The 27,240-nt window shown below is 44.2% G+C and overlaps 1 protein-coding gene and 1 long non-coding RNA gene across 2 annotated transcripts; both read left to right on the top strand.

The window, feature by feature from the left end:
• Positions 1 to 27,240, top strand: ZNFX1 (zinc finger NFX1-type containing 1). Its single transcript, XM_058685909.1, has 14 exons — positions 1 to 450; positions 2,430 to 2,544; positions 5,589 to 7,394; positions 12,917 to 13,048; positions 14,474 to 14,622; positions 15,252 to 15,401; positions 16,476 to 16,590; positions 17,886 to 18,136; positions 19,585 to 19,724; positions 20,752 to 20,906; positions 21,275 to 21,420; positions 22,228 to 22,338; positions 23,017 to 23,112; positions 23,762 to 27,240. The coding sequence occupies exons 2-14, from the start codon at positions 2,484 to 2,486 to the stop codon at positions 26,201 to 26,203; spliced, it is 5,754 nt and encodes a 1,917-aa protein (XP_058541892.1). The 5' UTR covers positions 1 to 450; positions 2,430 to 2,483; the 3' UTR covers positions 26,204 to 27,240.
• LOC131485902 (uncharacterized) lies at positions 7,404 to 8,865 on the top strand. Its single transcript, XR_009249065.1, has 2 exons — positions 7,404 to 7,585; positions 7,838 to 8,865. It is a non-coding gene; the product is annotated as an uncharacterized LOC131485902 (long non-coding RNA).

Below are 27,240 nucleotides of genomic sequence, written 5' to 3'. Positions count from 1 at the left end.
GGGCGGGCTCAGGCCTGCGACGGCCCTGGGCGCTGTTAACCCGCCCTCCTCAGTCCCCTCCCCTCAGCCGCGCCCGCCCGAGCCCGCCGGCCCCGCCGCCGTGGGGAGCTGAGGCGACACCAGTCCGTCCACCCGCCCCTGCCGGGCCTGAGGGCGGAGGCGCCGGCAGAGCATCAGGGTCCGGCCCCCTCGTTCGCAGCCCAGAGGCCCCCTCCTCCTCCTCCTCTTCCTCCTCCTCCTCCTCCTCCTTCCCCCGCCCCCCCGCTCAACTCCACTGTTTCCCCTCTTCCTCCTCCCCTCCTCTCGGCCCCTCGCCCCGCCCAGTGTCTGCGGGGGGGGAAGGAAACCGAAAGTGCGCGGCGCCAGGCGGGGCCGCGGACCAGCCTGGGCCGGAGTCCGAGCACCAGCCGAGGCGGCGGCGGTGGCTGCGAGAAGAAGCGCCGGAGCCGGGTGAGTGACCCCCCCCCGTCCCGCGCCCCGGCCCCGAACCTGCTTCTGCCCGCCGCGAGCCCCGGCGCCCGCGCCGCCCCGCCACTACATCTGCCGCCACGAGCCCCGGCGCCCGCCTCAGCGTCCCCGCCGCCTCCTCAGCCCCCAGTGCCCGTACCTGCCTCTGCATCCCCGCCGCCCCCTCAGGATGCCGCCCCCTCAGGATGCCGCCCCATCACCCGCCTCAGAGCCCCACGTGCGCCCCTCAGAGCCCCGCCACCGCCTCGGCGCCCCCGTCGTCACCTCTGCCTCCGGCCCCATCAGCTAGTTCCGCCTCCCACCCCCGTGTCTGCCCTCATTTTCTGCCCCGGCCGCCCCCTTCGTCTTCCTGTGTCCTCCCCTGCCACCGCCTCCTTCACCCTCAGCACCTGGGCTCCTGATCCCCATTTCCAACACCGGCCTCCCCCCCCCCCCCCGCCCAGCGGGGCTCAGCCAGACCTTGTTGAAGCCCCCCTACCTCCCTGCCATTTCTGCCCCAGCCTAGCCACTTCCCGGTCCTGCCCCCCCCCCCCCCCCGACCCCATAATATCTCCATCAGAAACTCCTGGGCTCCTGGATGCCGGTGACGCTTCCGTCCCTCCTTCTATCCTCTCGGGACCCTGGAGAACCCCCCCCTGATAACCCACCTCCGGCCTCTGGTTTCAGCCTCTTCCATCCCCCCTCCTACCCCCCCCCCCCATTACCCTTCTCTGATATGACCCCTCTACCACCTTGACCATCACTGATTTTCTTCTTCCTGCCCTTTTAGGCCTTGATTCCCAAAGAAACTCACTTTAGTCTGCTTTTTTTCATAGCATTTCCTGTTCTCTCTGCTCCTCCCTTTTTCTTTTTTTCCATTTCTTTTACCCCTTTTCAGAAAATTTGAGTTTCTATTTTAGTATTTTTTAACCAGAGGAGAAGGCATTTTCTCCTCGAATTTTTTTTTTAAATTAAAACACACACACACACCCCCAAAATACTGAATGCACTTGAGAGCTGGGTTTGATAAGATGAGAGAAGAGATTCACCCAAAATATTCCCGGCAGGAAGGAAAAGGACTCCTTTTTCTGAAGAGGATAAAAGCTACTCTTCATATAATGCCAAATCTATTCACAGTTTCCAACTATGAATATTTTAGAAGTCAGTTACAGGGACAGTCTCAAAAATCCCTTTGCTGGGGACTCTGAGTCACCCACTCATTCCCTAGCCTCAGCTCATATGATGTGTATGAGTTGCATTGAGAAGTTCCCTTAAAGGGGCTTCCTCTTCCTCTTACAGGGTCACTGTCAAAAATCTTTAAGAAGAAAGGAGAAGGAAGAAACTGCAGATTTCTAGCTGGTCCTGGGGAAACAGCATTCTGTAGATGCTAAGCCTCTGGTTATTGAAATATGTAGTTTTTTCTCTTTGATTCAGTAGAACAGAGGGCTTAATCGGTTTGGCTGCATTCCAAACGATAGGATAAGGGATAACTGCTCACTAATTATTTACAGACTGTAGAATACTGTAAGCTATAGAGTTCTGTATAACATAACTGTTGGATGGCATGGTGAATACATGGTTTTTGGATTAACAAAAATGTACTTCTTTCTTCCCTGGCAACAATATTTGTCTGCTTCGTGGGAGAGGAAAATGAAACCTAGCAACCGATTAAGTAACTTGGCTAAAGACATAAACCAAACAGTAGTTCTGAATGGGAATTGATGACACTCCCTCTGCCCCAACGAGTGCAAGGATAAAAGGGAGGGAGGAATTTGAAATCACCTAAATGGTGAATTTAACATTTTATATCATACTGGGCATTCACAGAGTTGAACACTTGTGCCTGCGATTAAATCTGTGTTTAACTCTTAGTTTACAAATCGTTAAGATGTAGAAGCAGGAGGATTGGCTTGATGCTGTTTTGGGTATTTTTCTGCTAGCTGCTGTGTTTCAAGGGCCTTGATCTCTCTCAATCTGTGCAGATTTCCAGATAACCGAAAATAACGTGAGCGTGGAGGAATTCAGGTAACTCAGACATGGAGGACAGAAGACCTTGTTTGGAGGCCAGGCCAAGAAATCCCTATACTAACCACAGAGGTGAGCAAGATTTTCTACTTAATGGGAAGGAAATGGAATTCCTATGAATGAGCAGACCCGCCTAAGACTAACAGCCTCTCTCAAGTAAAGAATGGCTTATTCCTTAGCCACAGCATGAATGACTGAAAAATAGACAACCCTCTCCTTTTCTTAAGAGCTGATGAATGGGTATAGTTCACATTAACAAAGACAGTGATAAGGTGTCTGAATTGGAAATAATTTTTAGAGCAGTACTACCCAAAAGAAACATAATGCAAGCCAGAAATGTAATTTTTCATTTTCTAGTAGCATCATTTAAAAAAGTAAAAAGATGGGGGTGCCTGGGTGGCTCAGTTGGTTAAGTGTCCCAACTCTTGGTTTTGGCTTGGATCATGATCCTGTGGTTTGTGAGTTCAAGCCCCGCATCTGGCCTTGTGCTGACATCACGGAGCCTGCTTGGGAGTCTCTGTCTCCCCCCCTCTCTGCCCCTTCCCTACTCATGCTATTGCTCTCTCAAACATAAATAAATAAACATTTTTAAAAAAGCAAAAAGAAACACATGAAATCCATTTTAAAAATTTAATAGTAATTTGTTTAACATGTGTTTGAATGAGTATATCCAAATAATGTCATTTATTGTAGTAACTGAATACAAACATTTTATTGTCAAGTACTTTAATAATTTCAGTATTTTTACTTCCCTAAATACTCAAACATTATCATTTTTTTAAATATTTTATTTTTAGGTAATTTCTACACCCAAGGTGGGACTCTAACTGATGACACCCCCCCACCCCCCTCCCCGACATCAAGAGTCGCCTGTTCTTCTCACTGAGCCAGCCAGGCGCTCTTCAGATATTATCATTTTAAGGTGTTATCAGTATAAAGAAACTTTAATGCGATGTTTACCCTATTTTTGGATTCAGTGTTCAAAGTTACACATCTTAATTCAGGCTAACCATGTCTAAGATTCTTAATAACCATACATGGCTAATGGATATGTATTTAATTTAATGGCATATGTCTAGAATCCTAGTCACCAAAGTAAAGCTCATTCGAAAAACATTACTGCTCTGATTTTTCTATTTGCTTAGAACTTTCAAACAAAACCAAATGGGTTCCTGTTTTTCCCTAAGTTTGCAACATGTTATCTGAGTTTTAGCTGTAGAATAAATGAGGAAGAACTGTAGAATTTTATTCTATGAGCTGTGTGACTATTCAAAGAATGAGAAACAATACCAATTTTAATTCTTCAAAACCATCAAGTCTTTGGGTCAGATTGAAATATTAGAAGGACTTTATTTTGATATTTTGAGAGTTTGAAAAGTAAATAAGGTAACACTTATAAAATTTAGACTTCAGTAATATAGGGTTTATATTTTGCCAAATGTTCCTTTATGTTGTCACCTCAAAATTTTCTCTGCAAAGTACAAAACAAGGAAAAGTGCACATAAATAGATTTAGCATCTAATGTCATGAAATGGTACAGTCATCTTGAATATGATGTGCATTCATAACATTTTTATTCTCACATCATTGTACACAATCTTATTTTGTTTGTATTTAAAAGCTCCAAGTAATTCTGCCAAGTTGGGTCAGCTCCATCAATTTTATAGGAAACGAAAGTGAAAGACAGTGGGCTCTTGGTTAATTTGGCCAGATTTACTTCTGAAAGGTGTGGCAAATTAAGGAAGACAAGTTCAGCTTCATCCACAGGGTGATGTTAGCTTTCATGTGTGGACTTGGTATATCTTCTCCTTCCCCCAACAACTTCTTATCTGAGGGCTGGTAGTAAATAATACTATGTGGATGAACTTGTGCTTCAGAAAGGAGAAAAACTTGAGTTTCATTTTTCAGTTTCCTAAAACAAATTTGAGTTTCCTTTTTCAGTTTCATTCTCAATGTATTAACTAGCTCAAAAACATCTTGGTAAAGGAAACCCCACCTTCCCCCTTGCCATCTGATGCTGAACAAATTTCAAGAAGCATTTCTCCTGTAATTTTATCCCACTTGATGCCTGTGTTGCCTGTAACATAATTGTTTAGTGGCAGATCCAGTGGCCTGGAAATCAATAGAGTATTCCCAGTGGAAAAGTGTTACTAGTGCAACTAGTAATAACATTAATGAGAACTTTTTACATGTTGGGTATACTATTAAGCATCTTACAAACGTTTAGTCTTTACACCTACATAGATACTTAGACTTAAAGAAAGTATTTGACTTGTTCAGGGTTATACAGTGAGGAAGTGGCAAGGACAAGATTTGAATCAGGACTGTTTTGCTCTGAAATTCATGCTTTGGCTATTATTTGGTACTGGCAGAAGACTCAGAAGCAATGAGCTGATCTTTTTGACCCTCTGAAATAATCTCAGCTCATGAGGATTAAATGAGATACTGCAAGTATTTATCCTCTAACACGGATTAGGCACTCAACAAATGTTTTTTTTTTTTTTTTTTTTTTTTATAAGTTTATGTATTTAAGTAATCTCTATACCCACCGTGAGGCTTGAACTCACAACCCCAAGGTCAAGAGTTGCATGCTCTTCTTTATTTATTTATTTATTTATTTATTTATTTTTTAATGTTTATTATTTTTGAGAGAGAGACAGAGAGCAAGCAGGGGAGGGGCAGAGAGAGAGGAAGACACAGAATCGGAAGCAGGCTCCAGGCTCTGAGTTGCCAGCACAGAGCCCGACGCGGGGCTCGAACTCACAAACCGCGAGATCGTGACCTGAGCCGAAGGCAGCCGCTCAACCGACTGAGCCACCCAGGCGCCCCAAGAGTTGCATGCTCTTCTGACTGAGCCAGCCAGGCGCCCCAACAAATGTTTATTCTTTTTCCCTTTTGCACCCTTTGAAAAAACAATGTTTTCATAGTATGTGCTGCAGCCACAGTAATCTATTTTACATTTATTACATGATTTCATAGGAAGTCTTTTTTCTCTGCAAAGAAAACCTACTAAGTTCCTTTGTTGTTTTGGAAAATGAGAGTATGTCCCTTATTGTTCTGTTAGATTTCCTTGTACCTTGACTTTTGTGCTTACCCAGTATTCCCATTGCGTTTAGGGCCTGTGGATGGAGAATTACCACCAGGAGCTAGAAATCAGGCCAATAACTCACCAGTGAATGCTCTCAGAGGAGGAGCTAACCAGCCTGGAAGGCAGCCTAGGGCCACCAACCATGCTGTTCCTGTAAGGCAAAGAGAAGAAAGGTTTGGGGCTATGGGCAGGAATCCACATCAGGGAAGGAGAAACCATGAGGGGCGTACTAATGATGAACCTAGAGGCCAAAGACGTCAGGAAAATGATGCTAGGCGGAGAAATGGCAACCAGGAGGGAAGGAACCACAGACCACCGTGGTCCGATGAAAACTTCCAGCAGTGGCGAACCCCACACCAGAAACCTGCAGAACAGCCACAGCAAGTGAAGAAACTGGGCTACAAATTCCTAGAAAGTCTTCTGCAGAAAGACCCTTCTGAGGTGGTCATCACTCTTGCCACAAGTTTAGGGCTGAAAGAGCTCCTGTCTCATTCTTTTATGAAATCCAACTTCCTTGAGCTCATCTGCCAGGTTCTTAGGAAGGCTTGCAGTTCCAAAATGGACCGCCAGAGTGTTCTCCATGTCCTGGGCATACTGAAGAACTCCAAATTCCTCAAAGTCTGCCTACCAACTTATGTGGTAGGAATGGTCACTGAACCCATCCCTGACATTCGAAACCAGTATCCAGAACACATTAGCAACATCATCTCTCTCCTCCAGGACCTTGTAAGTGTCTTCCCCGCCAGCTCTGTGCAGGAAACTTCCATGCTCATTTCCCTCCTGCCAGCTTCTCTTAACGCTTTGAGAGCCTCTGGGGTTGACATAGAAGAGGAGACAGAGAAGAACCTGGAAAAGGTGCAGACCGTCATCGAACATCTGCAGGAAAAGAGGCGAGAGGGCACTTTAAGAGTGGATACCTACACTCTAGTGCAGCCTGAGGCAGAGGACCATGTTGAGAGCTACAGGACCATGCCCATTTACCCTACTTACAATGAAGTGCACTTGGATGAGAGGCCATTCCTTCGTCCCAACATCATTACCGGAAAATACGACAGCACTGCTATCTATCTGGATACCCACTTCCGACTCCTGAGAGAAGATTTTGTTAGACCCCTACGTGAAGGCATTTTGGAACTTCTCCAAAGCTTTGAAGACCAAGGCCTCAGGAAGAGAAAATTTGATGACATTCGAATCTACTTTGATACCAGGATTATCACCCCCGTGTGTTCCTCATCAGGCATTGTCTACAAGGTGCAGTTTGACACAAAACCACTAAAGTTTGTTCGCTGGCAGAATTCCAAGCGGTTGCTCTATGGATCTTTGGTGTGCATGTCCAAGGACAACTTTGAAACATTTCTTTTTGCCACCGTGTCTAATCGGGAGCAGGAAGATCTCTGCCGAGGAATTGTCCAGCTCTCTTTCAATGAGCAGAGCCAACAGCTGCTAGCGGAGGTCCAGCCCTCTGACTCTTTCCTTATGGTGGAGACAACTGCATACTTCGAGGCCTATAGGCATGTCCTGGAAGGACTTCAGGAGGTCCAGGAGGAGGATGTCCCCTTCCAGAGGAACATTGTGGAATGTGACTCTTACGTGAGGGAGCCAAGGTACTTGCTAATGGGGGGCAGATATGATCTCACTCCCTTAATGAAGAATCCCTCAGCCACTGAGGATTCTCTGAGGAATGCCGAAGGCTTAAGGTATCCCAGAGTGAATGTCTTAGACCCTAGCCAGTGGCCCTCAAAAGAAGCCCTGAAGCTGGATGACTCCCAAATGGAAGCCTTGCAGTTTGCTCTCACAAGGGAACTGGCTATTATTCAAGGACCTCCCGGAACAGGTAAGAGAATTTTTCAGATCACGTGACCTCTTCCCTATGAGATAGGCAAGGGAGGCTTGTCTCTAGGTTTCTTGAGTGTCTTGATTAGAAACATTCTCCTGAAATGGGCATCAAACCTACTTACAAAGTAGCTGTTCATGGTGATTTTCCAGTGGGCGGCCATTGGTATGCATGGTAATAAAAGTCACTAGGTTAGGGGCGCCTGGGTGGCGCAGTCGGTTAAGTGTCCGACTTCAGCCAGGTCACGATCTCGCGGTCCGTGAGTTCGAGCCCCGCGTCAGGCTCTGGGCTGATGGCTCGGAGCCTGGAGCCTGTTTCCGATTCTGTGTCTCCCTCTCTCTCTGCCCCTCCCCCGTTCATGCTCTGTCTCTCTCTGTCCCAAAAATAAATAAAAAACGTTGAAAAAAAAAAAATTTTTAAAAAAAAAAAAGAAAAGTCACTAGGTTAGAGAAGACTGCTGAGGCGTCAAATTTAGGAAGATGCATCCATGACCTTTGCTTCATCAGAGGCTATGTTAATTTTTATTTAATTTTATAGTACTTTAAATTAAATAATATCAAATACATAATATTAGCCCTGTGTGCCAAGTAGCATTTTACTACTTGCTAGTAGTGTTGTATCTACTGATTGCATCCTCACAACAGCTCTGTGAAGTAGAAACCGTTCTATCTTACAGATGAAAAACTAAGACAAAGAGGTTGAATAATATGTTGAAGTTCGTAAAGGTGGTAAGTGATAGACCTAGGACTTGAACTCAGGCACTGACTCTATAGAGTCCTGCCTCTTGTAACTACTACACCATACTTCTCACGGAAATATGCCTCTCTGCACCCTCATCCCCACATGCCACTCTGATCCTACTTTGTGGTGATAATTGCTGTTGTTTGATGTGTATCTTTCCAGATGTTCTCAAAGGTGACCATTGATCTATCTCTGTGTCTGTATTCTAATGTTTACATACATGCACTCATACTTTTTGTTTTCTTTCAATAACATAAATGGTCAGTTATTTTTATAACACGTTACAGACATTTTTTACATTCATTACACTCCAGTCACATTTAGAAATGTGTCTCACTCTTTTTACTATGCCTGCATTCACTGTAAGGAGTGAGTGTACCATGATGTTTTTTGTTTGTTTGTTTGTTTTGTCATTACATAGAGTGCTTTGGTAAGTGTCCATCATCTATATATCTATGTATCTGGTATGTGTTTATCTTTAGGTATTCTTATTATTTCCTAAAGTGGGAATTCACATTAATAGTTATAGTGTGTACTGCTAAATTATCCTCCATAAAGGATACACACACGCAAAAAAACAAAAAAACCCTGGAAAGAGGTCTTTAAAAAACCACTAATAGGGCTATTGACTGGCTGGCTCAGTCAGTAGAGCACGTGACCCTTGATTTCAGGGTTCTGAGTTCGAGCCCCGTCTTGGGTGTAGAGTTTACTTAAAATCTTTAGAAAAATAGGGGCGCCTGGGTGGCGCAGTCGGTTAAGCGTCCGACTTCAGCCAGGTCACGATCTTGCGGTCTGTGAGTTCGAGCCCCGCGTCGGGCTCTGGGCTGATGGCTCGGAGCCTGGAGCCTGTTTCCGATTCTGTGTCTCCCTCTCTCTCTGCCCCTCCCCCGCTCATGCTCTGTCTCTCTCTGTCCCAAAAATAAATAAAAAACGTTGAAAAAAAAAATTAAAAAAAAAAAATCTTTAGAAAAATAAAAAACACTGATAAAGTAATAGCAACTCACAATAAAAAGTTATATAACCTGGGGCACCTGAGTGGCTCAGTTATTAAGCTTCCGACTTTGGCTCAGGTCAGGATCTAACGTTTGTGAGTTCGAGCCCAGCGTCGGGCTCTGTGCTGACTGCTCAGAGCCTACAGCCTCCTTCAGATTCTGTCTCCCTCTCTCTCTGCCTCTTCTCCATTTGCTGGCTCACTCTCAAAAATAAATAAACGTTAAAAAAAAAAAACGTTATGTAACTGAATGGAAACTTTTTTCTGATAAGAAACACCTGTATAATGGAAAAATATGCATAATTAAAGAGATGCTTTCAAGGCTTGAAAAAGAAAAAAAGGATATACCAGTTTACACTCTCACCAAGAATGAACTAGTGTTCCCATTTCCTTATATCTTCTCCAGTATTGTTGTGTGTTATCTCAATGTTTTTTGCTGATCAGCAGGTTTTGCTGATCTGTGAGGTTAAAAATTTTGAACCATTATTTTTTATGTTTTAGTAAAAATGGTTCAAAAAATTTTTTTAAATCTCTCTTCCCACCATTCCACTCAGTTCCTTTCCCTAAAACAATGTTATCTTCCTGTTGATCCTTCCAGAGGTATTCTATAAATATTCAAGCAAATGCTTGAATTGAATATATTTATTGTACTTTATGATTTTCTTTCTTTCTATTTATTTATTGTAAATTTTTTAAAGTTTATTTTAACAGAGAACGGGGGAGGGCAGGGAAGAGCAAGGGACAGAGGATCTGAAGTGAGCTCTGTGCTGACAGCAGAGAACCCAATGTGGGGCTTGAACTCAGGAACTGTGAGATCATGACCTGAGTTGAAGTCAGACACTTAACCATCTGAGCCACCCAGGCACCCCTCTTTTTGTTTGTTTGTTTTTTTGTTTTTTTTAAGATTTTATTTTTAAGTAATCTCTCTACCCAACACGGGCTTGTTTGAACCCACAACCCCAAGACCAGGAGTTGTGTGCTCCACTGACTGAGCTAGCCAGGCACCCCACCCCTTACTTTTTTTTTTTAACCCATTACACTAGAAATCCTCTTGTACATGTTGCTTGGTCCATTTAGAAAATATCTTGGTGTTCCTTTCATATTGGTACATAAGTAGTAACTCTTGTTTATGATTGCATAATATTCCATACAGTGGAATAATGTCTTTAACCAGTCCCGTGTGGAAAGATTTATTAGTACAAACAATATTTCAGTGAATAGCCTTGTTTGTGAATCATTTCATATACAAACAAAACATATGCAGAAGAGAAATTTCCTAACCTGATCAAAGAATATATAATTGTGTAATTTTAATAGATATTGCCAAATCACTCCCTGGAAATGTATATCACGGTGGTTAATTTGTATTTTTTTCATTAAGAATGAGATTAAGGGGCGCCTGGGTGGCTTGGTCGGTTAAGCATCAGACTTCGGCTCAGGTCATGATCTCCCGGTCCGTGAGTTCGAGCCCTGCGTCGGGCTCTGTGCTGACAGCTCAGAGCCTGGAGCCTGTTTCAGATTCTGTGTCTCCCTCTCTCTCTGCCCCTCCCCTGTTCATGCTCTGTCTCTCTCTGTCTCAAAAATAAATAAATGTTAAAAAAAAATTAAAAAAAAAAAAAAAGAATGAGATTAAAAGGGCACCTGGGTGGCTCAGTCAGTTGAGCATCCAACATTTTTTTTTCTTTTTAACGTTTATTTACTTTTGAGAGAGACAGAGTGAGGGAGACACAGAATCCAAAGCGGGGGCTGCAGGCTCCAGGCTCTGAGCTGTCAGCGCAGAGCCCAGCGTGGAGTTCAAACTCATGAACCGTGAGACCATGATCTGAGCCGAAGTCAGTTACATAACCAACTGAGCCACCCAGGTGCTCTAAGCATCCAGTTCTTCATTTCAGCTCAGGTCATGATCCCAGGGTCGTGTGATCGAGCCCTGCATCAAGCTCCTTAAGCCCTGCTTAAGATTCTTTCTCTCTCCCTCTGCCCCTCTGACCCGCTCGCAGTCTCTTGCTCTTTCTCTCTTAAAAAAAAAAAAAAATTTTTTTTAAAAGAATGAAATTAAATATCCTTTTGTCAGTTTATTGGCTATTTATATTACTACTTCTGTGGATTGGGTTCTTTTTGAATGACTTCTTACTGCTTTGGAGGAGCTTTTTGTATATTCAAAATCTACATGTTGCAGTTAATTTCCCTTAATGTTATCACTTGAATTAGGACTCATTAGTTCCAAGTGTAGTAATAATTTCAGGCTAGCTTAAGCCACACACATAAATGGTTACTAGGGAAGAACTGGTGAATATGAGGGGGAAGTAGTAAAGGGGGTCCTTTTTGAGGTGGGAATCCCAAAAAGTATCTATTCTAAGGGGAAGGAAGGAGACAAAGTAAATATTAAATTATAAAGATTTTCTTTCCTTCTGAGGTATCCTTATCCATCCAGTCCTGCAACTAGAAACCTAATTTTCCTTTTCTGTTCCCCACCCTAGCCAAACCATTATCAAGTTCCAGTCAATGTTACCTCTGAAACTTCTCCCCTGTCTGCCTATTTATCTCCCGTCTCCTGCTGAAGTCAAGCCTTAGCCTGGAATATGGCAGAAACCTCCCAACCCTATCCCTGTTCCTTCTTGCCCACTCTTAACTCAGTTTTCACTTCCCCAGAGAAGTCTCTTCTAACCTCTGACTAGGCCAGAATCCCAATTATATGGGTTTTTTGGTATTGGGTATTTCTCATTTCCCACATTTATGATTTTACATTTGTTTCTGTGATTAATTATCTTTCTCTTCTACAAGTCTGTAAGTTCCAGGAAAATAAGAACCATAGTTGTTATGCTCACTATGGTATTTCTTGCATCTAACCCAGTGCCTGACACCTGTTAGGCACTCAATACTTACTTGAAGGGGAAAAAGGTGACTAAGCCATCCAGGCACCCCTGTGGAGCACAAGATTCTTGCTCTCAGGGTCGTGAGTTCAAATCCCATGTTGGGTGTGGAGCCTACTTCATTTAAAAAAAAAAAAAAAAAGCCCAAACGAAAGGAAAAAAGGAAGGAAGAAATTGTTGTTGTTTATCTTGCTATACTGAAATCTTTGATTTTCTTGTATTGCTACCTCACTCACCTTTGATTTTTTGAAAACAGTGGCTAACTTCTCAGCCTGACACAGTGTAAGGATTTAGCTGTTTGTAGACATAATTAATTAATTGGCCATTTACTAATGAGCCCATAACTCTAACTTGAATGTTGATTTCGCTGAGTTTTTCCCTCCTTTCACAAAGGCAAGTCTCTGGTATATTGAAAGCATTTCTACATGAAGTTAGCAAGTAGCCAGTAAACAACTGGCTAAAAAATACCTTACAGTTGTGAAAAAATATCTTAAAGCTGCAAAAAACAGAAGGGATTCTTTTTATGTGCTGACAGCTATCTCCAAGGTACATTAGGTGAAAAAGCAAGATGTAGAGTAGTGAAAATAGTCTGCAGCTATTTGCATTGAAAAAAAAAGGGAAGGCTAGAGAAAGACTATATTCATTTTTTGTTTGCATTTGCATAGAATGACTAACTCTGGAAAGTTACACAAGAAACTGGTAATACTGGTTTGCTTCCCAGAGAGGAACTGGATGACTGGGAGAAGAGCAGGGACACTTTTCGTAAAATACTCATTTGTGCTTCTTGGGTTTTTAAACCATCTCAGTGTATGACTTCAAATTTTTTTTAATAATAATTTGCTGTAAGTAATTAATTACTCCTTCTAGAAAGTCTTTATTTTATTTTATTTTTTTAACTCTCCTTTTTCTTTCTTTTTTAGGCAAAACCTACGTTGGTCTAAAAATCGTTCAGGCACTTCTAACCAATGAGCCTGTCTGGCAAATTAGCGTCCAGAAATTCCCCATCTTGGTTGTATGTTATACTAATCATGCTTTGGACCAGTTTCTGGAAGGTAATTCTAGGCAAAATTGTTCTCTGTCAAGACATTTATAGTTGAACCATCACCAACTTCGGTAGCTTAAATTTTATTGCTATTTGAACTAAGCCCATAGTCCTATCTATGACCTGCAGGCTCTGTCTGGTCTGCTCCAGCCAACTCTGAACCTTATCTCCTTCCTCTTCCCTTGTTCTTCCTAACTCCAACAACACTGATTGTCTGCAGTTCCTTGAATTCCTCCAGCTTCTCCCTTGGGCCATGCTGTTCCCCCATCCCTAGAAGACACTTTTTCTCTTTGCATCTTGACTTCATCTATCATCTAGCCTGGTTGACTCCAACTCATTCTTTAGATCTCCCCTTAAATCTCTCTTAAGGTGTATTTTTCCAGTTGCCCCCAGACAAAGTTAAGCCTCCTTTTGTATTTTTTCTTCAGAGACTTAATACAAATGTAACAATTTATTGTATGAGTTTCTACCCTAGACCATAAACACTGTGTGGGTTGGTCCTCTTTCTGGCTATGTTTATGGATTCTAGCACTCAAAAAAATACTAATTGTATTAATGAATGAATAAATATATGTTTTTCCTTTTCCTTGAATATTATTTTCCATATCTTCCTTTCACCCAGATTAAATATTTTTTATTCTTGGAGTCTCAGTTTAAATATTAGATTACTCCACCCAAACTAGATAAGTTGCCCTCTTATATATTTACAGCATCATGTACTTACAGTACTTACTGTACTTATTGCTATTATGAGAAATTGTTTAACGTGTATCTTCTGTGCCAGAGTGTGAGACCTGAGAACAAATTAGGAATAGAGTCTGTGCTTTACCTGCTATATCTTAAGAACCTAGCACATGCCTGGCACATAGTGACCAGTTGGTAAATACCTGTAGAGTGAATAACAGAGAACATTTACTAAGTGCTTACTTTCAAATCACAGATGAAGAACTGAAGCCTCAAGTTTAGAAACTTGCCCCAGTTTACATAGCAATAGTGGTGAAGTCAAGGTTTGGGTTCCCAGATATCTGATTCTAAAGCCTATGTTCTGGAGTGCCTGGGTGGTTCCATTGGTTGAGCTCTTGATTTCAGCTCAGGTCATGGTCTCACGGTTGTGAGATCGAGCCCTGCATTGGGCTCCGTGCTGAATGTGAGGCCTGCTTGAGATTCTTTCTCTCTCCTTCTGTCCCTCTCCCCAGCTTGCTCTCGCTCACTCTCTCAAAAAAATAAAGCCTATGTTCTTAAGTACACATTTTACTGCTCAGCAGGTCATATCATCTCTGAGGACTTTTTGGTCATTAATAGGGTGGATTCCTGTAGGTACCAGTTTGTTCCCTAAGGAACCAGCTGAGATAACATCCGAAACACATACAGCACTCACCTGAGGGAATCCAGCGTAGCTCCTCTCACCTCTGCTATGCTCCACTTTGCTCCATAGGCATCTACAAGTGTCAAAAGACCAGCATCGTGCGGGTAGGTGGAAGGAGCAACAGTGAAATCCTGAAGCAGTTCACCCTGAGGGAGCTGAGGAACAAGCGGGAATTCCGTCGCAACCTCCCCATGCACCTCCGAAGGGCCTACATGAGTGTGAGTCCCAGCTTTGGATATCTGAGATAGTTCATGGTAGAAATAGACTAGGTAGCAGTGGCTTTCTGGGTAGGCAGTCCAGAGGAAATAGGTGCTCCACAAAGTGGTGAAGGACTCAGGTTCCTTCCAGCATTCCATCTGTTAATCCCATGGTGTGACCTTTGCCCTCAAAATCAAGATGGAAAAAGGACAGAAAGGAGCATACCACCCCTCCCAGCCCCTGCCAGGACCTTTTAAGGCTACTCCCCCCGCAAACCACCAACAGCCCTATTTACAGCCCATTGGCCAGCGTAATGTCATCTTCTAGCTGGGCAGCAGTGTACCCAAGCAAAACTCTGAGTCCCTATTACCAAGAAAAAGAGAAGTAGTCTCCACAACAGTATCCTTAGCCTGTTTTTCTGTTGTGTTATTTGTTCCTTTTTCTTACTGGTTGGTAGGAGTCTGTTAGACATTTTAGATAGTAACCCTTCAGTTTTAAGATTATTTGAATTAAGACTTTTTTGACTGGTCTATTTATTTCTTCTCTCTTCTTGCTGTTCCTGTTTTAGCTTTGTTTTCCCTCATGGCAAAAACTGAGTTTAGGGGATGATCTCACTTGCTTACCATTTCTTTCCCTCTGTTTTTGGCAGATTGTGACACAAATGAAGGAGTCAGAGCAAGAGCTGCATGAAGGGGCCCAGACCCTGGAGTGTACCATGCGTGGTGTACTACGGGAACAGCACCTGGAGAAGTACATCTCCCCCCAGCATTGGAAAAGCCTGATGAATGGACCAGTACAGGTAGGGGTCATCCTGGGGGCTGTAAGCATTTCTCTTGCCTCAGTACTTGGAGGCAGTCTCTAGCAGAAGCAACAATGCGAAGCATTAGCTGTTAGGATAATCTGACGCTGCCATAATGTGAGAAGTCCCTTTTCAGGAGGAGAGGTGGCTGAGTATACTAGTCAAGAGCAAGACTCTGGAGTCAGCATGCTGGATGTGAATTCTGATTTTGCACTTGGCAAGTTACTTAATTGTTCTGTGCCTGCTTCCTGTTTTATAGAGTGGGGATAATAATAACATTAAGTTGAACCATATGAAATTGCTAATATTTGTAAATTTGACTTGCAGAAATGGCAGTTTGTAATAGATCAATGTAATTGGTATAGGACTATTATTTGGATAAACAAGTTAGTATTTATAAACCACTTAATTAGTGTGCTATAAGAGATTGTTCTATAAAGCAAAATCATAAGGCAACCCAGCCCATATAGAGAGCCTGGATGTCAGGCTTAGTGACCTTAGTGACCTAAGGTCACATAGACTGTGTGCCATGGCCAGTATGATCCTCAGCAGTCAACAGTCTCTCAACAGTGTCTCAACAGTCAAATGGGTAATAATGCCTGCGTTCAAAGGATGTTCTAAGTAGTAACTGACACAATTCCTGTAAAGTGGTTGGCCAGGAACCCATTGAAATGGTAGCTCTGTTATCATTGAGTTGGTGATTTCTAGGGTTACCCAGAAGCCTGAAGGGGTCAGTCAGTCAATCTATAAATGACTAAAGCAAGCTGGGTGTGAGACATTGGAAAGTAGAGAGGACTTGGCAGACTGGAAAAGAAATGGTAGCAACCCACTCTTAGCCATTTGTTGCCATCTCAGATGCAGGCTCAATGCTGCCATAGATCCTGATTTTGTCAAGAGCAGAAATTTTTATTTTTAAAATTCTCTACAAGTCGTATTTAATGATCCCGTTGCCTAAGGGTTGCCAGCTTGCAGCCTCTGAAATTTAAGAGAACTACTTTTGATCCTTCTCAGAAACCTTTCCTTTACACTGGTTGTCATGGAATTCTCATGACTGATAATTAATTCCTTCCTCAGGATAGTGAATGGATTTGCTTCCAGGGTTGGAAGCATTCCATGATGCTGGAGTGGCTGGGCCTGGGTGTCGGTTCCTTCACCCAAAGTGTTGCTCCAGCAGGACCTGAAAATACAGGTAAGAGTGCATGTCTACCAAGAATCACATCTTAAGGTCGAACGTGGTAAAGACCGGAGACTAAAACTTGAAAGTAATACCTAGAATATATAAAGAGCTGTAATCAATTAGAGAGAGACAATAGCTTGATAGTAAAGTAAATAAAAGACACTTAACAAGCACATCACAAAATAGGAAATTGTAATGGTCAATAAACATATGGAAAGTACTCATTAGAAAAGAGCTAATAAAACCACAATGAGATGCTGTTACACATCGGATTGCCAAAAATTTTCAAGTTTGCTATATTGACAAGAAGGTGGAGCAGTAGGAACTATGATACACTGCTAGTGGGGATATTAATTGGTACACCACTTTCAAATGATAGAAAAATAGAAAACTCTAATATTCATCAATATTTGTACAGCACATGGATCAGTTACTGTCCATTCAGATCATGAAATACTGTACAACAGTGAAAAGGAATGAATTACAGCATATATGGCAACATATGAATCTCAAAAACAGGCTGAATGAAAAAGCAAGGTGTAGGAAAATACATTATAATATTCCATTTATGTAGAGCTCAAGAAATGAAAAAAAAAGCCAAAATTAGATGATGTGTTGTTTAGAGATGTGTATGCATTATGTATATAGTAAGGTTATTTCAAAAAGCTAGGGAAGGGAATGAGCAATACAAAATTCAGGTTAGACAGGCCCACAAGTGTCTTCAAGAAATTGGGGATTTTCTCCTTAAATTGGGTGGGACGTACCTAGTTGTTCATTTTTTTTTTTTTTTTCTTAATGTTTTTATTTTAGAGAGAGGGCATGAGCGGGGGCGGGAGTGGGGGCAGAGAGAAGGAGACACAGAATCTGAAGCAGGCTCCAGGTTCTGAGCTGTCAGCACAGCGCCCAACACAGGGCTCAAACCCACAAACTGCAAGATCATGACCTGAACCAAAGTCGGGTGCTTAACCAACTGAGCCACCGAGGCAACCCTGGATGTTCATTTTATGTATTTTTATTATCCTTTAAATTGCCCATTTACATCATATATCTTCCTTTGTGTATTTGACATAAGTGAAACTTTTCTTAAAAAGGGATATGTTTATATGATATTTAAAAATATAACAAAAAAGTGTATAAGGAAACCTAAGTCTCCCTCCCCTAACACTCATTTCTCCCAGTTTCCCCTGCTAGAAGTAACCACTTAAACCCCTTCAGAATGTTTTCATACATCTAAGTTCTTATAAGTGTCCCCTTCCATTCTTTGGCTTCAAGAGTTTCACCCCCTGTCTTGCCTGCTTTCCTCTTAGCCCAGGCAGAAGGGGAGGAGGAGGAAGAAGAAGGAGAAGAGGAGGGTTCGCTGATTGAGATTGCCGAGGAGGCTGACCTAATTCAAGCAGACCGGGTGATTGAGGAGGAAGAGGTGGTTAGACTTCGCCGGCGGAAGAAGGAAGAGAATGGGGCAGTCCAGGAGTTGGCTAAAGTGCTTCTGGCCATGAGGCTCGACAACTATGGCCCCGGGACAACAGCTGGTCAGGAGCAAACTGGAGGAGAGTGGGAGGTAAGCTCACTTCCTCACGGCCTCTGGAAGCCCTGACAGAATGGGAAATGGGAGTTCAGTTATTACTGCCAGATGGTGGGGGTTAAACTCTCCTGAAACAGGCCTGAGAACATCTGTTCTGACTAGAACTGCAGCCCCTTATTTTCACCCATTTCTGTTAGAGCAGCGTATTCACCTTGTCCTCACAGTTAATTGACCCGTTTTACAACCTAACTGTAGTATAAGATGGGTCCAGTTCCCAAGAGTATAAAAATTATGACCCTTCAAAGGGGTGCTGGCAAGAAATTCCCACTTAGAAAAACAGGAAGCAGGTGGCCAAATGGCTTCTCTTGAACTTTCAGGAAAATGCACCACATATGGGTCAAATCAAACACTTACAGTTCTCAGTGCTTGATGCTTTCATGGATATTATCTTCTCAAGTACGAATGAATCTATGAAAAATACATTAAGATTTTAGAGAATTCAAGTAAAGCAGAATGAAGCAAGCCTTACAGGCTGGAGGGAGTACTCATCCTTTATTCACCCTGGAATTTGATATTTCTCTTAACGCCAGAATAATGTGAATGCCCAGACTTTCCCTCTGGTCATTCCTTTGGTAGAACCAAGTGGTCCTCCAAATTTACCATTCATTACTATGACGGTAGAGTACTGGATACTCAAAATAACATTTTCTAAACTCATGATTTAAGAGACTTTCAAAGTCAACTTTGGATGCAGTTTTCCCTGGTCTGCTAGCTTTTAACTTGATCTTCTAGTTCAGATCTGATCCTAATACTTGGAATTATGGGTTGGGCATCTCTCTGCCACGTGGCCTCAGGGGGAGTTGATTGGTTTGGTTTGGAACTAAGGGGAGGTTCATAACATTGTGACATCCATCTTTCATGCCAGTCCTTAGTGACAGAGCCAGGGGAGAGCACTTTCTCCTAAATGGTGCCTTTCACCCTCTTGTGAAAGGTACTGTCGCGATATGATGGCATTAAGACCGTCTTAGCAGGCCCTGTACAGCGTTTAACAAGAAAGACCTACCTGTACTACTTTTCATGACATGTTTTAGGAATGAGAAATAGAATGTGGTCAAAGGACATTCAGTGATAACAAGTGTCAGTACTATTCTAAGTGCTTTCATGTTTTTATTCCTTTAGTCAAGTCAGCAACCCTGCAAAGATGTATTGTTATTATTCCTCATTTTGTAGCAGGCAATGCTGAGGTACATAAAAGTTGAGTAACTTACTCTAGAGGTAGATGGGGCTTTGAACCCAGGCAGACTGGATCCAGAGCCCCCATTTAGCCACTTTGCAATGGATATGTGTTGGAAGAGTTTGAGACATTCAAGGAAGTTCTTCCGAGGTGGCAGCCCCTTTTTAATGTGCTCTGGTCTCGACTTTGGTCTTAGAACTGAGCCAATTTCTGCTCAGATGGTAACCCTGGCTGTTAATGATGTCCACAGACTCAGCGCAGCCAGAAAAAGAAAATGAAAAAGAAAGTGAAGGTTGAACTTCGCAAACTCAACACCATGACTGAGGCTGAGGCCAGTGAAATCCAAGATGTTTGGCAGCTGGACCTGAATTCTCGCTGGCAGCTATATAGGTATTATGCCCATTGCCTCCTCCCCCCAACCCCCAACCAGTGCACGTGATTACCCCAAAGGGTTCCTTTTCTGTTCCTGCAACATAACCCCCCATCCCTCCACCCCAACCTCCAACAGTGTTAACTAATGATTGGTTGCATACCCCCAGTGAACTGAGTGCTAGGGGTGCAGACATGGGATAAAATAGACACTTGGCTCTACCTTTAAATGGAGCTTAGAGTTTATCCAGGGAGACAAATTAGTTAATTCCACAAATAAAAAGTTAACAAATGGGCATAACCACTAAGAAATAAAAGAACAATGAGTGCTAAGAATATGAACACGGGATTTGAGCTGGTCTGAGGTATCCAGGAAAGTGACAAGGCAAGATGTGAAGGATTAGTAGACATTAACAAGACCAGCAGGGAATGGGGAGCAGATGAAATTATGGGGACCACGTACATAAAGGCCTTGATGTGGAAAGGAGTATGTCTATTTGAGAAATTGAAAGAAGGCAGCCAGCATAGCTGTGGCTCAGAGAAATGGAAAGTGAGGTCAGAGAGGTGGGAGGGGCCTAACTGCAGGGACTCATGGGGCAAAGGTGAGGAGCCGGGATTATCAAAAGCCACTTTTCAAAAAGTACCGAAAAGCTCTTGGAACATTCTGTAGCAGAGTAGTGACATGATCTGCTTTACTTGTAAAACGAGACTGGAGAATTAGGGAAGGGGACTCAGAGATGTGCCAAGGAGAATTTGTGAGAAATTCTTGAAGCTTTTGAAGTCCCTTAACTCTCTTCTCAATAATTAACCCGTATTCTTTATTCTACTCTCCTCCTTAGCTCCTAGCCACCTATGTACATCTCTGTACTTCTTTTTGTTGGGCATTTTGGAATCTTGGTTCCCTGCAAACCTAGGTCTCTCCTTCCTCTCCCTCTGTGGCCCGTAAGCTCCTCAAGGGTCTCGGTTCCACCTCATACACACCGCAGGGGGTTCCTCCACCATCTTAAAGAGTACACATCTTCTTTCTCTGGTTCTTCACATTCTCCAGGCTGTGGCTACAGATGTACCAGGCCGACACCCGCCGAAAGATCCTCAACTATGAGCGCCAGTACCGCACGTCAGCAGAGAGAATGGCCGAGCTGAGGCTCCAGGAAGACCTGCACATCCTGAAAGATGCCCAGGTTGTAGGAATGACAACCACAGGTGAGAAAGCATGGGGAAGTTTACCAGATTCAGCCATTCACTCCTGGTGCCAAGCTCTTACCAGATTATCTAGGATAGGTAAAGAGAAGCTTCTTTAGGAGGTTAGAAGGAAAGGCCATGAAAAACTATTGAAAGTGAGTTATGTTTAGGGAACTCATGATGAAATGCACCCACTTGTCCCTGCTGCATTCGATAACCTGACAATGACCAACATGGGTGTTGGTGGTCTGGAGACCACTCATTAGCACTTATTCTCTCATTCAGTGGCCACCACAGCCCTGGGTGGATGTGAGGACTCAGTTTTCACAGACTCAGATTCCAGCCTCCAGTGCATCAGCTTAGAGGAGCCTCTTCTCTCTTGACTCCAGGTGCTGCCAAATACCGTCAGATCCTGCAGAAGGTAGAGCCTCGGATTGTCATTGTGGAAGAGGCTGCTGAAGTCCTTGAGGCCCACACCATTGCTACATTGAGCAAAGCTTGCCAGCACCTCATTCTGATTGGGGACCACCAGCAGGTAGGGCAGGTGCCCCTGGAAGATGAAGAGAGAGGGCTCTTGGAGGGTTGCACTCAGACGGAAGACGCTGGCCTCTCTGCTTCACCAGTCCTCAAACTTAGTAGTAGCTCTCTGTGATTCTTTCCCTCACCTCCCACATTCAATCTAAGAGCAGGTGCTCTTAGATATCGGGTATATTTGAGAGATAGTATCATTCATTTCATAATGACCTTTCAAGTGGACTATTAAAACAGCCTCCTTCTTGTTCCCCTACTTCGATTTTTGCCGTCCTCTAATCTATTCTTTGTAAAGGGGCCAAAGTGAATTTTTTTTAAAAAGTAAGTCAGATCATGACACTCTATAACTTAAAACCCTCCAGTGGTTTCCCATTGACTTAAGACAAAAATCAAGCTTCTTAAAGTAGCCTAGAGAGGCAGATATTCTCAGGTTGAGCCTGTTTCTCTGACTTCTCATATCACCATCATTTGCTCACTGTGTTCCCACCACCTGCCCTCCTTCCTGCTCCCTCATACCTTGCTTTTCAAATGATAGGCAGCTTCCTCCATGCTGGCATCAACTCAGGTGTCACTCTTAAGGGAGGCCTATTTAAGGAACCACCACTCCTGGGCACTCCATCACATCACCCTTATTTCTTGCCTTCATGTCCTTGTCACTCTTTATCCTTAGCCTGTCAGTACCTAGAGCAGTGCCTGGCATATAGAAGGCACTTGAAAAACATCTGATGGGTAGGTTGGTGGTTAAGTGAGTATATGATTGGATGGATAAAATAAGTCAGTAGAGAGTCCTCAAACATGTTTGTTTTCTCAGCTGCGTCCCAGCGCCAATGTGTATGATCTAGCCAAGAATTTCAACCTTGAGGTGTCCCTCTTTGAACGACTGGTGAAAGTAAACATTCCCTTCGTCCGTCTAAATTACCAGGTAAGAAGCTGGACCTCTCTTATTACCTACCACATGTTCAGGAGAAGTTTCCTGGGAGCCTACCAGCTGCCAGCAAGAAAGGTCTCATAAAAATAAAACTGGCTTAGGGGCACCTGGATGGCTCAGTTGGTTAAGCGTCCGACTTCGGCTCAGGTCATGATTTCAGTTCATGAGTTTGAACCCCGCATTGGGCTCTGTGCTGCCAGCTCAGACCCTGGAGCCTGCTTCGGATTCTGTATCTCCCTCTCTGCTCCTCCCCCACTCATGCTCTCTCTCTCCTTCAAAAATTAATAAAAACATTAAAAAAAAAATTTTTTTAAATAAAAAATAAAACTGGCTTAGTAATTCAATGACTGTTAGACTTTTTTTCTTTTCTGTTTTAAAATACCACAGGATGAGCTGAGTTTGTGTTGGATGAAAGAGCTGTTTACAGTCTGCTCTTTTCTCCTTATTCTTTCACATTACCACCAGATTTTCCACCAGCAACCTAGTCTTTAGAAAACTGTCCCTTTATTCTCTGCCCATGTTTCTTTCTTTTCTTTTTTAAGTAGGCTCTACACCCTATGTGAGGCTTGAACTCACAACCCTGAGATCAAGAGTCACACACTATACCAACTTGAGCCAGCCAGGCACCCTCTTTCTGCCCATGTTTCTCATGACCTATATGTCTTATTTCAGCACCGCATGCGCCCTGAAATTGCCCGGCTTTTGACCCCCTACATTTACCAGGATCTGGAGAATCATCCCTCTGTTCTCAAATATGAGAAGATAAAGGTGAGTCTGTCCTATTTGATCTTTCTGTGATGTATCAACAACCAAGGAGGCTGTATTACCTTAGGATGAAAAAGGGTGTTCAGAAGGATCTAGAGCCAACTTTTTTAAAAGCTCGTCACTAAGAGTAGAAATAGTGTAGAAGTTGAGAGATACAGACGTGGGTTTTGAATCCCAGCTCTGCAGCTGTGTAACTGTTTAGCAAGTGATACGCCAATTCTGAATGTCCTGATCTTCTGTACAGTGAGAATAATGGGTACTGCCTCGTTACATTATTGTCTTGAGGGAGATAATGTGTGAAAAGCAGTCAGCACAGTGGAGTGCTTGTAAGTTAGCTGCTCACTCAACATCATCATAACTTCTGCCTGTTTGCTGAACCATAATAGTTGGATTATGGATGGCTATTGGAAATTATAATATCCAATGTATTAGAAGTTAAAATAGACAAATTCTGTATCCATTTTCCTACTTGCCACGGTCCCAAAAGAAAACATACAGTAGTGACTGACCCCAGAATTAAAGATTATGGTACAAAGTATACAAAAAGCCTCGCTAAGTCTCTCCCCGGAATAGGGTCAGTGGCCAATACATCTGAAAATAGGAAGAACTGCATGAGTGAACCTTCTGACATACCATTTCTTTTCCTCTCTAGGGGGTCGCTTCCAACCTTTTCTTTGTAGAACACAACTTTCCTGAACAGGAAATCCAAGAAGGCAAAAGCCACCAGAACCAGCATGAGGCTCGCTTTGTGGTAGAATTGTGCAAGTACTTCCTGTGCCAGGAGTACCTCCCCTCCCAGATCACCATCCTCACCACCTACACGGGGCAGCTATTCTGCCTGCGCAAACTCATGCCAGCCAAGACATTTGCTGGCGTCAAGGTCCATGTGGTTGACAAATACCAAGGGGAAGAGAATGACATCATTCTCCTCTCATTAGTGCGGAGCAACCAGGAGGGCAAGGTGGGTTTTCTCCAGATACCCAACCGCATCTGTGTGGCCTTGTCCCGTGCCAAGAAGGGTATGTACTGCATCGGAAACATGCAGATGCTAGCCAAGGTGCCCTTGTGGAGCAAGATCATCCATACCCTTCGAGAGAACAATCAAATAGGTCGCACACTCCAGCTGTGCTGCCAGAACCATCCTGACACCCACACCTTAGTATCCAAAGCTTCTGATTTCCAAAAAGTGCCCGAAGGAGGCTGCAGCCTACCCTGTGAGTTCCGGCTGGGCTGTGGACATGTCTGCACCCGTGCCTGCCACCCCTATGATTCCTCACACAAGGAGTTCCAATGCATGAAGCCATGCCAGAAGGTCATCTGTCAAGACGGGCACCGGTGCCCTCTTGTTTGCTTCCAGGAGTGTCAGCCTTGTCAGGTGAAGGTGCGCAAAATCATTCCTCGGTGCGGTCACGAACAAATGGTTCCTTGTTCCATGCCTGAGTCAGATTTTTGCTGCCAAGAACCTTGCCCCAAGGTCCTGAAATGTGGGCACAGATGTAGCCATCCCTGCGGTGAAGACTGTGTGCGGTTTTGCTCAGAAATGGTCACCGTGAAACTCAAGTGTGGGCACAGCCAGCAGGTGAAATGTGGTAATGTGGAAGACCTCGTGTATGACCTGCCAGTCAAGTGCACCACCAAGTGTGGCACCATCTTGGACTGTGGGCATCCTTGTCCTGGGACCTGCCACAGCTGCTTCGAAGGGCGCTTTCATGAGCGCTGTCAGCAGCCCTGCAAGCGCCTGCTCATCTGCTCACACAAGTGCCAGGAGCCGTGCATCGGCGAGTGCCCACCCTGCCAACGGACCTGTCAGAACCGCTGTGTCCACAGCCAGTGCAAGAAGAAGTGTGGGGAACTGTGCAGCCCCTGCGTAGAGCCCTGTGTCTGGCGCTGCCAGCACTACCAGTGCACCAAACTCTGCTCTGAGCCCTGCGACCGACCCCCATGCTACGTGCCTTGTACTAAGCTGCTGGCCTGTGGCCACCCCTGCATCGGTTTGTGTGGGGAACCGTGCCCCAAGAAGTGCCGTGTCTGCCACCAGGAAGAAGTCACCCAGATCTTCTTTGGCTTTGAAGATGAGCCTGACGCCCGCTTTGTGCAGCTAGAAGACTGCAGCCACATCTTTGAGGTGCAAGCCCTGGACTTCTACATGAATGAGCAGCAAGATGATGAAGTTGCCATCAAGTTGAAAGTGTGCCCTATCTGCCAGGTGCCTATCCGCAAAAACCTGAGGTATGGAACCAGCATCAAACGGCGGCTGGAAGAGATTGAAATCGTCAAGGAAAAGATTCAGGGCTCAGCAGGGGAAATTGCAACCAGCCAGGAACGACTTAGGGCCCTCCTGGAGAGCAAGAGCCTCCTCCACCAGCTGCTTCCTACAGACTTTCTGATGTTAAAGGAGAAGCTGGCCCAGAAGAATCTGTCAGTGAAGGACCTGGGCCTTGTTGAGAATTACATCAGCTTCTACGACCGCTTGGCTGGCCTGTCGGACTCTCTGAAAAAGGTGCATGTCTTAGAACAAGAGAGAGTGAGGAGTCGACTAGAGCAGGTCCATGACTGGCTAGCCAAGAAGCGTTTGAGCTTTACCAGCCAGGAATTGGATGACCTCCAAAGTGAAATCCAGAGGCTCACATACCTGGTGAACCTCCTGTCCCGCTGCAGGATAGCAGAGGGGAAGCTGAGAGGTAGCACAGCAGAAGAGGTCTACAGTGTCCGGAAGATCCTCGAGAGAACATGTAAGTTCACCCAGGAGGATGAAAAGTTTGTGCAGAAAAAGATGGAAGCTCTGAAAACCATTCTTCCCTGCTCTGGCCTGGGCATCTCAGAGGAAGAACGAGTGCAGATAGTCAATGCTATGGGTTATCCTCGGGGCCACTGGTTCAAGTGCCCCAATGGTCACGTCTACGTGATTAGCGATTGTGGGGGAGCCATGCAGAGGGGCACATGTCCTGACTGCAAGGAGGTGATCGGGGGCATAAATCATACTCTGGAAAGGAGCAATCAGCTTGCTTCTGAGATGGATGGAGCCCAGCACCCTGCCTGGTCTGACACGGCCAACAACTTGATGAACTTTGAGGAGATCCGGAGGATGATGTAGGAAGATGCTGCACCGCTGCCTTGTGCCTATAGCCACCACCTGGCTGGGATCGGCTCCCTTACGAAGGAACCGAAGTTTGTTTTTTATTATTGTCCTTTAGTCTTAGTACCTATTTAAGGATCCACTTTTAGGGATCGCCCACGTTTGTTTCTAGATTTCCCCTGCGCTAGAATAAGCACTTTACCTCCAGAACTGAGAGCAAAGTTAACAGATACCTTCTTTTTTCCTCCTGCAAGTTAGTGGACAGGCTCTCTGGAGCATGTTTGGGGCTTCCACCTAGGGCTACCTACTGGTACCTCTGGGTCCTGACTCAGATTTTTTCTGCAGTGCTCCGGGGGCACAGAGTATGAACTCAAGTGAAGCAGACTCATTCTGATTGCCAGGCCCTAACTTGTAGACTAACTTTAATTCCAATAAACAGAGGCCCAGAGGAGTTGTTTATGAACTGCTTATCCTTTCAAGGAGCACAAAAATCCCTCCCACTCTCCTCCTGGGGCATCCTCACTCCCGGAGACGGAGGCATGTGATAAGACAAAGACTTCGTGACTAACCCTGACCCAGTTACATATTCACAGAGTGGGAAAGTGCGACTACCCACAGCTGGGGGCTCTGCAGCAGGCCCAGGCTAAGGAGTGATCCCTCATACCCTCTCCTGTGACTGGCACTTTGGAATGGTGGTTTCTTTGCCTGCAGGAGTTCAGTAGCAGTGCTGGTTCCCTGAATGGAACTAAACCAGCAGCACCTATCCGAAGTGTGACCTTTTGTCCCAACACTACTACAGCTTTTGCCTGGGCAGGGTTAGCATGCCAGCAGCTTCTGCAGGCCCCAGACCCATGCCAGAATCCAGCCCCCAGGCCTGCTGCTGCCTGCATACATATTCCCTCAGTCCAGTGTTCCTAGAACAGACACTTAGGCATCTCAGGTCTTTCTAATGTTGGTGAGAAAAATATCCTTTTCCTATGTATGCATTTCCTTTTTTGTCTTTACTATGCACTTTAGCCTATAAAGCCAATTAATAAAAATGATGATTGAGAAAA

Source organism: Neofelis nebulosa, chromosome 9 (genome assembly GCF_028018385.1).
Source record: "Neofelis nebulosa isolate mNeoNeb1 chromosome 9, mNeoNeb1.pri, whole genome shotgun sequence".
Classification (NCBI taxonomy): Eukaryota; Metazoa; Chordata; class Mammalia; order Carnivora; family Felidae; genus Neofelis; species Neofelis nebulosa.
This window is presented reverse-complemented; position numbering and strand designations above follow the sequence as displayed.